Source organism: Myodes glareolus, chromosome 3 (assembly GCF_982192425.1).
Source record: "Myodes glareolus chromosome 3, mMyoGla1.1, whole genome shotgun sequence".
Classification (NCBI taxonomy): domain Eukaryota; kingdom Metazoa; phylum Chordata; class Mammalia; order Rodentia; family Cricetidae; genus Myodes; species Myodes glareolus.
This window is the reverse complement of record NC_142028.1, coordinates 37365324-37379917: the sequence shown is the minus strand read 5'-3', so window position 1 is coordinate 37379917 and position 14594 is coordinate 37365324. Positions and strand designations below refer to the sequence as shown.

General features: G+C 49.8%; 1 protein-coding gene across 9 annotated transcripts in view; it reads right to left on the bottom strand.

Annotated features, from left to right (window-relative positions):
* Atp2b2 (ATPase plasma membrane Ca2+ transporting 2) overlaps nt 1-14594 on the bottom strand; it is a 314666-nt gene that overhangs the window by 103211 nt on the left and 196861 nt on the right. For all 9 annotated transcript variants that reach the window (XM_087904426.1, XM_087904421.1, XM_087904419.1 and 6 more), the window contains one exon: nt 4187-4700. In XM_087904426.1, the coding sequence (XP_087760552.1) occupies nt 4187-4385 (199 nt within the window). In that variant the 5' untranslated portion in view covers nt 4386-4700. The remainder of the gene's footprint in view (nt 1-4186; nt 4701-14594) is intronic.

Sequence of the window (14594 nt, the reverse complement as noted above, 5' to 3'; positions counted from 1 at the left end):
TGCCCCATGGTGTAGGTTGGCTTGGGAGTCATCTAAAATTACCACAGGCTCCCCTTTACAACAGCAGCATGGTGTCAAGTTCCCAATGCTGGCCTGGCCCCTTTGTCTTCCTTATTCTCCCCACCAAGAGACACTCAGTGATATGTCCTACAGGGACCTATTGCAGGAACCCTTCCTGTGGGGCGAGGGAGGGAAGGGTGAGGGCCGCAGAGCCTCCCATAGCTCAGGGCCATGCTGGGCATGGAAAATCAGAGCTACCTGTCTCCTAAGTGACATAAAGTATTCCATGTCCTTTCTCCAGGTCCCAGGTCCAAAGAACACCAAGGCACACCTGCCTCTCCCTCACCCCTTCTCTCCGTGGATACTGTTTAAACTATTGTTCACTGTACCAGGTGTGGGGACATCCCAGGAAACAATGCAAGCTTCTGCTCCAGGCCTGGTCCCCCAACACTGGTCTCCCCACTTTCCATGTCTTCAGAGAGTACATATATTCTGCTCTGGGGTCTTATCTGCTCCCCTAACTCCAGGGCCATATGTTCTGCTTTTAAAACTGCTCAGTATGTTGATGGCAAAGGTGACCTGCATCTCCTTGGCTGCGTCAATGGCTTTATGGAATCAAACGGCCACCAGGGGCTGTTGTCACCCCTAGCCACAGATCAGGCATCAGGAGTTTCACTGAATTCTCCAAGTAGCCCTTGAAGACAAAGCCATACAGGATTGAAACGCTACCATCCCAGGCTGGAAGAGTGTGGGAAGAGAAGGACCAGCAGGTGAACAGGGAAGGCGTTTCCCAGCAGCAGACGTGGAAAGGGACCGAGTGTGGAGGGTGTACTGGTCTCGTGGCGTGTTCTCTAAAGTCAGGCCTCTGGGTAGACAACCCAGAACTGCTGGCCACAGGAGCTGAGTCCACGCCTTTGGTGCAGGAAGTGGTGCTGCAGGCAGATCACACTGCTGGAGGCCCCAGACCCCATCTGTCACCCAGAGAGCTTTCTGCATAAATATAGCTGGGTGAGCGGAGACCGCTGTATGCTGGGCTGGAGCAGCTTCCTGCACTGGTCTCTGGTCTCCACAGCAGATAAACGGCAGGGGTGTCTGAATGGCCAGTGTGAGTCTCCATCTGGAGTGGGCGCAGCCCAGACCATGTGACTTCTGAATTAGAGGCTGGGGCTAGGGGGCTAAGCACTTTTTTTAAAATCACAAGTTCCAATACAGGGGGACAGATGCTGAACCTGATACAGCAGGAAGAAAAGTGTTAGGGAGCCTAGTCATGCTTATGCCTGGTCCACCAGGGGGTGCCCTGGGTGTGATATTACACCCATCTAAGCGGTAGTGGTGGCCTTTCCGTGTCTGCAGAATGGGCTAATTGTTTTCAGGAACACACATATGGGGGTGCCACAATACTAGCTATGAATCCAGAGAATCCTATGCCGTCCTTTCGGGGCAGCATGACTACCTCTTCCGTAATGTCAAGAACAAAAAAGTCATTGCTGCTGGGTGCCTACACACTGGGCACTTGGTTTGTGTCATTCAGTGTGATCTGGACTGTCATTGTCCCCTGAGTTACTTCACATTATCCTCACTGCAAGCCTAGAAGGTCACTGCTATCATTAGTGCCAGCCACCATGGAGACAAGGAAACAGGCCGAGAAGCTGAATAACATGCCCAGATTCCACAGCTGGAGAGTGGCAGAGATGGGATTTGAACCTAGATCATCCACATCTGGAGATTTGCAGCAGTCTGCCCTTTGGACCTTCTCCATATTTCCATCTCTCCTGCCACCTAGAAGCACTTTCTAGAAACCAATGCAGCAGGATTGGTTAGTCCAATGGTGGGTTTCTCTCCTCAGAGCTCTTTCTTTCTAGGGATCTTAAGTCCAGAGAAGCAAACCAAGGGCTGGCTGGGCAATAGGCTCTCATTTACTCCTGGAAATGACATGTCCCATGTCTGGATTTTTTGCAAGAAGCAGTATTCTGTGCCGTGCTACACGTGTTCCTGTCTCTTGCCTCCACAGCCAAATGCAAATATCTCCTCCAGGAAGCCTTCCGGATCCTCCCTGTCTACCTGCCTCCCCTCTCCTGGGAACCATCAGCTATCCCTGCACTCCCTCTCAGTTGTCTGTCTGCTATGTGGATGCTCAGCCGTTGAGAGGCCTCCCTTTGGGCTGGGGATTCAGTGAACATATCTCAGAATGTCACTGGGCAGCCATTTATCCTTTTTCGGTGGCAGGCACCAGGCTGGGTGCTAGGTGCATAGAGAAAGGAGACCGAGTCCCTCTCCTCAGGCTCCCACTCACTTCCCCGGCAGAAGGACAGAGCAGGAGACTATCTGGAAATGGTTCTGTTAGTGCTAGAGCTTGGCCAGGCATGGTCCCATGCCCCAGCATTCGGAGAGCTTGACTGGTGGCCCTAGGGTTGTTAATATGGGCTCCACACCTGCTGGAGACCCCGACGCAGTGAGCCAAATCTGTTTTTGACATCAGTTCTGTGCCTGGGGAGAGGATCACAGCTTCCATCAGCTCTCCCTAGATCTAGGGTCCAGGGACGTTTAAAGCAACACCCTGGTCCCCACTTTGAAGGCAAAAGCCGCTTAGGCATCTCTGCCTCCTGGATGGCAGGTAAACATGGTCCATTGTGCCAGAAATTGGCTAGTAGGAACATGGGAGTGGGATGCAGCATCCCCAAGCAGAATCTTTACCCTTCTTAGGGCACCACATGGCTGTTTTAAACCTAGATTCAGATTAGATGCTTCCTTTATACCCCGCTCCCTACTGAATCATGCTGCCAGATTTATGGCTCAGTTTATAGGCAAAGTATTAGTGAGGACAGACAGAAAAAAAAGAACCAGCCTTCCTCAGCTTTTCCTTCTGGCTGAGGAGGGAAGACCACAGATACCCAGTAGACACTGGGAGGAAGCAAAGTACTAATTTGTGACCACCGGGCAATCCTGAGCTCCATGAAGCAGCTTCAGCACCAATGGTGCAGGGATGATGTCCTAGTCATGTCCAGCTTTGGACACAGGACTTCGGAGACAAATTTCTTCAAACTTAGTAGCTACCCATATCCCAGACTGCATTCTTTACTTGAGGGAGTAACTGATAACTAATGAGAAAAGTCATCTTTGCCACATACTGAGCTCCTACTGGATGCCCAAGTCTGCATTAAGCTTTGCACCAGAAGCACTGGCTTCATATTCCAGAGGGAGAGGCCCAGGCTCAGGGCAGTCATTGCTCTAGATCACAGGCCTGGGAGAGTCAGGGCAGAGATTCCGGCCTGTACCTCTGGCTCTGTGCAGGGAAAGCTTCCCACATGGCCATAGAGGGTAACTAGCAGCAGACAGATTAGGAATGGAGCCCCTGGGTTCTCTGCCTCTGGGAAAATGCCCCATCTCTGGCTGCCTCCGGAAAGGCAGGAGCGACAGAGGGTTCTCTGCCTCTGGGAAAATGCCCATCTCTGGCTGCCTCCGGAAAGGCAGGAGTGGTGGAGTGCCTCTCACTAGATGCCCCAGGCCTGTTCACTTTGTGAACTTGGAAGACAGCCCCACTCCTCTCCAGGGCAGAACCTACAAAGACATCCATTAGCTTGTCAATCACAGCCTGTAACTGCCTCCTCAGTCCATTCCACCCAGAGTTCCAGCGATCTTCAGAGCTATACAGAGTCTGGATTTGGGACAGCAAACGTGGGACAGCAAACGGGAGGTGGGGCATACTGTGACAACTGGAATTCACTGCCTAGACAGCTGTGAGCACACTTCCCAGCCAGCCAGCCAGAAGGCACCTGGCATGGTGGGCAGATGCGGGCTAGAGGTTATAACCACGGTGTGGAACCCGTGCTGTATCTAGACACGGGCGAGCAGGATATGGCTCCTATTGAGTCTCCTCTAGTCACCCTACTGCCATACCTCAGACGTCTCTTGCTTCTCACAGAGGTGGCAGTGCCATCAGACTGACTGGTCACCCTCTTTCCAGAGTACAGCCCTTACCCAACTATCTTACTGCCATTTGCTCTGCAAGTGACATAGGCCAGATAGGACCTGTGATGAGATTCAACCCCCTTGCTAGAACGCAGCTAGGATCGGAAGGCATTTGTGTTTCGGCTCACTTTGGAGACATTCTCCTCTGTTAAATTTCATGGACACAGGCCCGGGCACCAACTCTGCAGCAGCCTGGGTTTAAGCCTCCCACACATACCTTCAACGGGTGAGGTTTTGAGGCGCCGGCAGATGGCTTCAGTGTCCCCGTATGTCTCCTTGATCTTGACCACAGCCTCGGTTCCCCGCAGCTCCATGAGGGAGCGCAGTTCCTCCATGGTGCACCCGAACTCGCCTCCATGGCTCGACTCATTTCTTTGGTTTTTGGAGTAAAAGTCGCTGTTGGTCATATCACCCATGTTTGCTAAAGTCTCTGCTCAGGCTGGACCTGAGGGTCAGCAGTGGAAAAGGGGCTTCCGGGTGATGGCTGTGTGTGGCTGTCCTCAGTACACCCTCACTAGAGGATAGTAGCTCGAGGCGGCCGACTCCGAGTTCCAGGAGGTGGTGATGGCTGAGGTGGGCTGGCAACAGCACTGCAGAGCTCCGAGGAGTGTCCCAAGGAAGGGGGTGAGGTCCAGGGGCCGCAGAGGCTCAGGGTTGTTGACCCAGGAGTCTCCATTCATTGGGGCCCATGCTGCTCCCTGGGGCTGGCATCTACATGGTCGGGAAAGCTCCTGTGGAGACAATCACAGAGTGGCTGATGAGATTCAGACATTAAGGTCCCATGGGACAAGTGCTTAGGAGGGTCAGGGAACAGGTGTTGACACACCACCCTCAGGAACCACTGAATACACACCCATGTCCTTTACCACACATATCTGGCTCACTCTCTCTCAACATACCTGCACACTGCCAGTCCAATGATTACAGAGCTCTCCCAGTCCCAAGGTATAGCGTGGGGATACTTCAGGACACGCCCTAACCCCATATGACACATTGACTTCCCACACATGTCCTGGGGTGCAAATGCCCTCTTGCCAAACATGGCCCAGATGCTATACAACACACCAACTGGTCTCTTGGTGCCTCTTCTACTTCCACATATATACCAGCAGAGTTCCACTTCATGTCACCCCAATGGAGACACTTTCCATGCACACTGTCACACATGGTCACATCTCTAGACAGATAAACTGGATGTCCCCGCACACACACACAGCTTTTCTCTGCTTCCCTTTCTCTGACTGGCCCTATATGTTTACAAATGCTGTTGGTCCACAGCCTCATCTCTTCACCGGTTCCTGACACCTCCCCTACAACACTCCCTCTCACAGGCCCCGTATCCACCCACAGTCCCCCATCACAGACCCCCGTATCCACCCACAGCCCCCCACCGCAGTCCTCCGGGCACTCAGACCGGTGCCAGAGCAGCCACCACATCTATTCACGAGCCTGTCCTTGGAGCCCAGAGCTTTGAGCTGGGATCCATGGAGCCCTCACCTGGAGCCCCCACCAGTCAGCACCAAGGACAGCAGACAGCAGCTCCCAGGTCCCTCTGGAAGCAAGGAGGAGGGAGTCTCCAGGCCACCAGTACAGGAGCGCAGTGGCTGTGGGCTGCCAGGTAGAGAATCCAATCCGCCAGGACACCCAACACCAGCAGCTGAGGCCCCAGCAAGCGTTGGGTGACAAAGGGCCCCAGCTGAGCTCAGTTGAGCCTGGCACGGGGATCAGCCCCTCCCATCAGCCATAGCCAGCTGGCCCTCCTGAGTGGGCAGTGAAGAGCATGGGATGAAAGGAGGAAGAAAGGACTGAGTTTCCCTCCACTCTCCACCTGTCCGACCTTTCTCCTTCACAGGCCTCTTCCCCACATTTTAGAGGCACCAGATTCAGGTTGGTGTGTTTTCATTTTCTCAGTGGGGAGCCCCAGAGAGGGAAGGGATCTTGCCCAGAGTCACGGAGAGCAAGCGGGTGGAGGAGCTCAGAGGACACAATGTCCTTCCTCTTCCTTCCTTGGGGAAGTTTTTTCAGAAGTGCTGGGCAGGGTAGACTGTGTAGGCAAACACAGGCAGGAAATCCGTGTCAGAGTTAATGGGGCTCTCCTGAAGCCTGGCTGAGGCAACCTGGGCCATCCTCCGGAGGCACTTCTTACACGGATGGGAAGTGCATCATGGTTTATGGTCACAGGGACCAACAGGTATCCTACAGAGCAGAGCATGGTGTGGACATGATGCCCCAAGAAGAGACCTGGGCACCAGAGAAGCAGTGTGTACCCAGAGTTTCCCTCCAGTGCAGAGGTGGCCCTGCAGTGGCACCATCCCCAGAGCTCATGAGGTCTGACTTACCTCAGGAGCAGGTGAGGTGGAGGCCAAATCCGTGTACATGAATATAAACAGTAATCCCTTCTCCCTCGTTTTTCTTTGAGATAGAATATCCTCAGACTTGCTATGTAGCTGAGAATGACCTTGACCTTGAACTCTGGATCTTCCTGCCTCGACCTCCAATGTGCTGGGGCTACAAGTAGGCACTGCCTCGTAAAGTCTTTCCCCTCTATTTCTTAGAAAAGTATCATACATCAGATGCCATGCTAAGAGATCCCTGTACATATAGTATTACATATGAGGGCTACGTGTGCAGGTCAGCAGTACAGTACTTACCTCACATGCTGGGATCCATCCCCAGTAACACACACACACACACACACACACACACACACACTCACACACATACACTTCATATAGTTTCATCTGCTAGGAACTAAGTTCCAAGGATGTAGACAGTGTATTTCACATGTTGCTATGGCTAAAATCTTAGTATCTATCCTATAAACTATGATTAAACGAATGGAATAAAAAGCAAAGAATGTCTCACTGAGGTTTTTTTTTTTGAGACATTATCTCTTATAAGTTGCCCTCCAATGATCTTGAACTCCCAATCCTCCAGTCTCTACCTCCCAGATGCTGACAGTACAGGTTCTGTCATGCCCAGCTTCCCACTGGGTCTTTACAATCCGATGGGGTGGATATCATAATTAAGCCCATTTTACTGACAAAAAAGTGAGCCCCACAGGACTGAAGAAATTTATCCAAGGTCACACGGGGAGTATGTTATGGAATTTTAAACTTTGAACTGTGGTCCGCCACTCCATAGGAAGGGCCTGGCTGAGTATGTTCTAGGTATTGAGCCTCTTTGGGAAGTGCTGGCATCTGAGACTGAGGCTTACTATTCTTCCCAAGGCTACAAGAGATTGCAGGGCTTCAGCAGGATCCCACACCCAGCCGTAAGAGATGTTGGAAGCTCACTCAGAGCACAGGGTGGGAGGAGGCCTGGGAAACAGGGAGGACACAGGGCTTGTGTGTTGTGCAGCACACTTCCTACTGCAGACTGTACCTGGTGGAAGTCCAAGAAAATAGGAGTAAAAACCCCAAATAGCCGGAGATGATGATCAAACAAGGCGGTGTAACTTGTGAGTAAGACGAAGATCACATAAGGAAGAGTATCTTGCGCCCTTGTTGGTGTCTATAGATGTAAGGTGGTCTGAGCTCAGGGTAGGCGGCCCTCTTGCTGGAGCGAGGGAGATTATTAGAAACCCTCTAGAGCAGGCTTTTGCTTTCTCAAGGGGAAGAGGTGACCTGATGACACACAGACTTTGTATTTGCAACCTGGGAAGCTCTGGTCCTCAGTACCCAGGCAACAGTGTGGAAAGGAGAAGGCAGAGGCAGAGGCAGAGGCAGAGGCAGAGGCAGAGGCAGAGGCAGAGGCAGAGGCAGAGGCAGAGGCAGGTGCATCTTCATGACCTGGGCTGGTCTGATGCTTAGTAGTAGAAAGAGCACCATGGGCTCTTCTGTGATTTGCACGTGATACCACAGCATGGAAAGGCATTTATTGGGCATTGACTAGGTTCTAGGCACCTTAGTATGTTACAGGGACATCATCTCAGAGACAACATAAAATCTAAAGAGCAGTGGTTCTGGAAGCTTCCATGCATTGGTTCAGATTTTGGCTCAAATTCCCACAGATTGGAAAGCAAAGTAACTTTGATTTCATCATCTTACAAAAGAGGCAAGGACATAAGGGCATCTCTCTCATGGGACTTCTCTGCTTTGGTGAGTTAATGCATATGACATACCAAGGACCAAGTCTAGTGCATGGGGCAGCACCAGGAAGGGATCATAAGTTAGTTGACCACATACGACAAAAGCTACCTGGACATGACCACAGAACATACATGGAACTGAGGCTGAGGAAAGAGACAAATTATTTGGCCTCCTGTGGGTTGGCAGAAATGAATCTAGAATTTGAACCCAGGAGGCATGGGTAGAGAGACTCGCTTATTCCCGGAGATTCAGGGCCTTGGCTTGTGATACTCCCTCAAGGAGTTCTCACAAGGCCTAAACCAAGCACCATATGGGAAGCAAAGTGGCTTGCAAACCACAAGGGGCTTTTAAACCTAAGGTGCTGTTTCCTTCCCTCCCTTGATACCTGTGGCATGGCTTACAGGCACTGATAATTACTTCTGCGGCAGCACACGCCAGGAGAAGCGTTAGCAGCAATTATCTCTGTGATCACAATAGCAGGCACGAGCTAATGGGCAGCTATTGGTATTAGGGACTATGGGTTAAGATCAGCTGACTGTCAGCTTTAGCCACCTGATCGCTCATCCATCTGCCCATTCATCATCTATCTTACTTCCTTCCCTCTACACATTGGTCCATCCATCCATCCATCTGTCCACCCACACAATATGTCTTTCTTTGCTTCTCTCAACCTATCTATCCATCCACCCACCCACACATCCCTCTTTCCATCATCTTTCTACCCACCTATCTATTCATCCATCCTTCAGAACATCCATCTACCCATCCACTCATACACCATCCAACCTGCTCATCCATTTATCCATCATTCTTCTAACACCTATCAGTCGGTCCATTCATTCATCCTTTCCTTTCCTTTCCTTTCCTTTCCTTTCCTTTCCTTTCCTTTCCTTTCCTTTCCTTTCCTTTCCTTTCCTTTCCTTTCCTTCCCTTCCCTTCCCTTCCCTTCCCTTCCCTTCCCTTTCCTTTCCTTCCTTCCTTCCTCCATCCTTCCCTCCCTCCCTCCCTCCCTCCCTCTTCCACCTCACTCCTTCCCTTCCTCCCATCTTTCTTCTACCCATCTATCAACTTACTACCTGTGCATCTACCTTTCTACTCATCCGTAATCTTTTCAATGACAGTATTGTGGGAATGCTTTTGTGCCAGACAATAAATAATCAAGATTTGGTCCCTTTGTCCTATGACCTTACATTTAGGGCAACAATAAAAATCATGACTTCCATGACTTGACGTGCACCAGTCATGCAGAGTCCTGGGTGCTGCAGACACTTTGAGTAGGTGATAGCCTTTCTTGCATGTAAAAAGAGGCTGCCCCAGAAAGAAATAGAAATACATAACTGGCTGTCAGTAAAGGTCAGAGGGACTGTGTGAGAAAGTACAGAGGTATGCAAGTCTGAGGTAACCAAATCAGTCACGACTTAGAGTCTGAAGCACTCACAGGTGGCTCTTCGGATGCTGCTAATCCCCCATCTCCACATCTCACAGGCACCTGCACAAGGTCACCATCATGCTGTGTGCCTTGTTTTTTAATTCTTAAACTGCACCGTAATTTTTGGGATTTGCTTTGCCTGGGAGAGACGATCAATTAAAAATGATGGGATTCATAGCCGCAGAAGCACTTGGTAGAACTCCAGTGATATCAGGCAGAGAGAAGGAACCAACGACTCAAAAGTGTATGCCAACTCTATCAGCCACCAGGTTACAAGAGCCTGCAGCAGCCATATTTTCAGTACTTGTCTCCACTTAGGTCTTGGCCTTCCTAGCAGCTGCTGTCCTCCTTGGCTTCAAGTGTCCTTTGTATCTCTGGCCACCCAGCCTAAATATGTGCCCCTGGCTCAGTGCATGAATCACACTTCATTGCTCAGACATGGTGAGCTGTCTGCTCCCTTTGCAAGAGGCCTGGAGAGCCACACATGGAGAGGAGCCACGTCTCCTGTGGAGCCAGCATAGTACTGGCATTCACATGTGTTCCCTAAATGTTTAGAATGAATGGAACCCTAGGTCAGTCCTCAGGCTGCCACCTATGAGATGGATGGACATGTTGATAGGTGGGTGGAAGGATGTGTAGTGGGTAGATGGATAGATGAAGATTGGAGAGATGAAGAGAGGGAGGCATGAATGGAGGAAAGATGGATGTCTGCCTGCAAGCATGGATGGATAGGTACATGGATGGAAAGCAGGGAGGGAGAAAAGGAGGGAGGCAGGTTGAGAAACAGAGCAGGACGTAACAGCTCAGTGAACTTTTTCTCCTTGCATACCCAGCTTCTGTGGTGTGACCTAGATCAAGCCCCTTTCTTCTTGGGGCCTTAGTTCCCCATGTGACAAGTGAAGAGAGTGGACTAGCCTTCTCCATGGTCCCTTTTAAGGCTCTGAAGTTCCAAGCCATTCAGAAACCAGAACATCGTGGTAATATTGGATTTATGAATTTGGTTTCCTCTAAGTATTTAAATGAGTGTGTACTGTTAGATATCAATGAGTAGAGAATAGGTTAGGGGGCTTTGGGAAAAGTCTTCCCAGGAGAGACACTGACAGAGGAAGGACATTTTATATACTTGGACATATGAGTTAATTTATATATAATATATAAATTTATAAATTACACATATGCAAGGTAATTTAACAGAGGGACTCTATATTTCAAAGGAAAGATTTAAAAAAAGCAACCCCTAGCTCAAACCAACAGCTTTTTCAGATCTGAGCTGAAGCATGCCTGGTAGCTGGGACGGTTGCAAATGAACTGTCTGCTAAAAATAACTCTTGGATGCCAAATCCTTCTGTTTTAAGAGGTGCTGAATTTAAATGCCACCTGAATATGTATTTTTAAAGTCACCACTTTCTTTGAATCATCCCTGGAAGCAAGAACTGGTATGGGGACACAAGTCCAGTGTTGGAGGTTCTTGGTCACCCAGGTCTGGCTCTGCCCCTTGTATGGCTCTGGCAGGACTCTAATCTCTGTGCCTTGGTCCCTCCCACCCCCTAGATGGAAGCCATCCAGTCAGCCTTGCAGGATTTTGTAAGGGTTAATCGAGACAGAGCGTGGCAATTCCCTGACTGTAGAAAGTATCTGTTATTTGGTGAATGGTCACTTCATTTACCTGCTTCTAACTGCCTAAGCTTGACTGTCCCGAGTGCCACCTTTAAAAAAGAATCTAAAGTGAATTGCAAAATCCCTCATTCCCGCTTGGGTACCATTCAGTTAGCTCAGCACATAGGAATTGTCCCCTCTGCTCTGGTCTAAATGAACTAATTATCTCTCCCTTGGGACAGGGCATTTTTTCCTCTCCTAGTCATACAAATGGTAGTGCAGGGGATCTGGGTAGGGAGGCCAGAGAACCAGTAAGTTCAGCTCAGCAGGCAGGGATACAGGGACAGAGGTCTTGGACATCTTTTGAGAGGAAGTAACTTTATTTGCATATGTGCATTAAAAAGGAAAGAGGCTGATGACCTTGGGTGGGCATGGGTGTGGGTTTGCAGATGAGTGTGGGGTTTGACTCAGCAGGTGTGTATGATGCTGGGTGCCTTAGTGTCTATGGGAGAGTGGAGGGGGTCCTCATAGTGCATCAAATGTGTGCTTGGTGTGAGGAGCCCCAAGGGAGACCCACACAGACCACTGGATATGTGCACAGGAGTGTGGGAGTACTACTGGGTCACAGAGATCTGTGCTATCCCCATCTGAAGGTCTGAGCCCTGCAGTGCGCACGTGTATGTTTGAGGGCTTGTCAAAGCGGGCGTTGACAACCTCAGCTCTGTATCCTCATAACTGAAGAATGAGAACAGGGAAAGAAGAACTGAAAATGAATACCTCAGAAGCAAAGTTACTGCTATTTTTAGGCAGCTCCTAGTCTGTTAACCAGAAAAGGAAACAAAAAAAAAAAAAAAAGGAAAAATTCCCACAGAGAGAAGTCTTAAAAGCCTTGCAGATTCAGGTGGCAGAAGTAGGGTGGGCAGTTAAGGACCTGGGGCTTCTCCATAATGGCAACTCCCCCCACTGTTTCTGGTCTCCAGAGGAGCTGCCAATGGTAGGTGGTGGGGACAAGCGTCCATCTCTGGTTCTCCAGGTTCCTCATACATATACCCATGTATCAAACTATATACCCGCCTGTTCATCATTCATCTACCTATCTATCCACCCACTTAGCCATCTGTAAATGTACCTACCTACTCATCTAATCATCCATCAATACACCTACCTACCACTATCTACCACCCACCTAACCATATACCCACCCACTCACTTAAGCATCTTCTAGTGTATCCACCCACCCACCTAATTATCCATCTATCTTCCCAACTACTACCTAATTATCTATCAACCTACCTACCCACCCACCTATTCATCCACTTGTATACCCATACCATCATATACCACAACCATCTACCCACTCACCCATCAAATCAGCCATCCATTCATACACCTACTTACGCACCCACCTACCTAGCCAACCACCTGTCTATCCATCCACCTACCAACCCACCCACTTACCTACTCACCCATACACCTACCCATCCATCCATTTACCATCTACCTTCCATCCTCCCATCAAGTCATCGACCCAACCACCCCATTCGTCACTTACCACCTGGCCACCCATGAAGCTACCTACCCACTCACCCACCTAACCATCCACCCACCTACCAACCACCACCTAACTACCCATCTACCCACCACTTCCTAACTATCCAACCACCTATCACTCATTACCTAGCTATCCACCTGTCACCTACCACCTAACCATCCATCTACCTACCATGACCTAACCATCTATTCATTCACCCATCCACCCACCTAACCACATATCCAACAATGTACATTTCAGGTCCTATCCAGGACACTGGGCTCATAGGGTGGGAAGTGAGGTACTCAGATCTTTCCTCCCCTGTATTAGGTCTGCTCATCATGCCACCCAACCCTCACGTGACCTGCAGGTCAGGATCTGGAGGCTGAGTTAGGAAACTGCTACACAAATTTTGGTTTAGTGTTTTTAAGAATATAACCAAAGTACCCCTTGCCTTGGCATCATATCCTCTGGGTCCCAACCATGGCTTGACCATTAAAGTCAACAATAATTGCATAGCAAGTGCTTGTTTCTAATTTCCAGGCAAGGAGGCTGGGGATCCAAGGTGTAACAATAGTCAAGGTCACAGGGTGGAATTTGAAACAGCTGAAACAGATCAGCCACAGCCCCAAGCCTTTGTTTATGTGTCTCGTAGCCCTCTACCAAGCATATCCTCGAACAATGCTACCTCTGTCCTGCCTCAGTTTCCTCTTCTATAAAGTGAGATTATGGGCTGGACAGACACTCCATTTAACGACACTCTTAAGGACCTTCCTTCCCCTTGATACTGGTTTCTTAGGAACATACAATTTCCTGAACTTTTTTTTAATTGCTACTGGTCTCCAGCAGGAAGGACTATCCCAGCTGCAGGACAAGTTCTGATTGGCTGGAAGAAGAAGAAAGGAGAAACACCCCAAATCAGGTGCATGCACTGGTTATAATTCACCTACTGTCTGTGATGTCCACAGCTTGCCACTGAGGCCTCTGCACAACAATATGTGCCATACAGGATGTTTGCTTGTGCCTTTCAGGCTTAAAGACATCCCCATCAAAGAAATCTAAGAGTTTCCCGAGCAAGCTAAAATAGTCAAGTCATCGGCAGTTGGACATGAGAAGGGCTCAGAGCACAAACTGGGAGGATTTGCTCTTGGTTTCAGGAGAAGAATGTGCAGTGAGGCTGTGAATAGTGTTGTGCCTGGGCTGGGCTGAGTGATTTGGGCATCATCCTCTGAGTCCAGACACACACCTCAGCCACCTTTCAGATCCATTTCCTGTCCTATTGCACCGTGGAACTTCGTTAGTTCCTCTGCAGTCCTGAAAGCTCTGAGATCTGAGATCCCACAGTGACTCTGTTCCTTTCTGGCATTGTTTCCTTGCTTTCTCCAGTTTTCTGCTCTGCCCTCACAGGCTACAACAGAGCCTTGAAGAAAGAAACAATAACCACAGTCATGGGGTTGAGATCCCTGCACTTAGGGCCATGACATGTAATCTCTACAACCCTGGTGCCTCTTTAGCAGCTCAGGGTCCTTTGATTTCCCAGAACCTAACTAAGGATCCTCAGGATTCTCTTTGATTTCCAGCAAAGCAAGACTTTGGACAGAATGTGATCACAGACAGGCCTCTGGCTGACGGATAGAAGTCTGGGGGTGAAGTGTTGATAGATGACTGACGGAGGTTCAGTCAGGGTGTCAGGGAACCTTGATAACATCAGTCTTCTGCCACCTCCTGCAAGCTAACCGGCAGATGCTGGCATATGAGCTGTCCACATGGTCCTGGTGCTGAAGCAGGCTCATCCCTTCAATTCTGCACCGCCAAGAAGACAGCAGGGCAACAGGCCCCACTCGGAGCTGTCCTCAAGGCCGAGGTGCTGATTCAGAGAGCGGGCGGGACTGCAGGAAGAAGCGATGGGGAGCTGTCCACGGACTCTGGTGCTGATAAGACAAAGTGTTGTTAATGCCCCTAAAGCTCTCCAGGATAG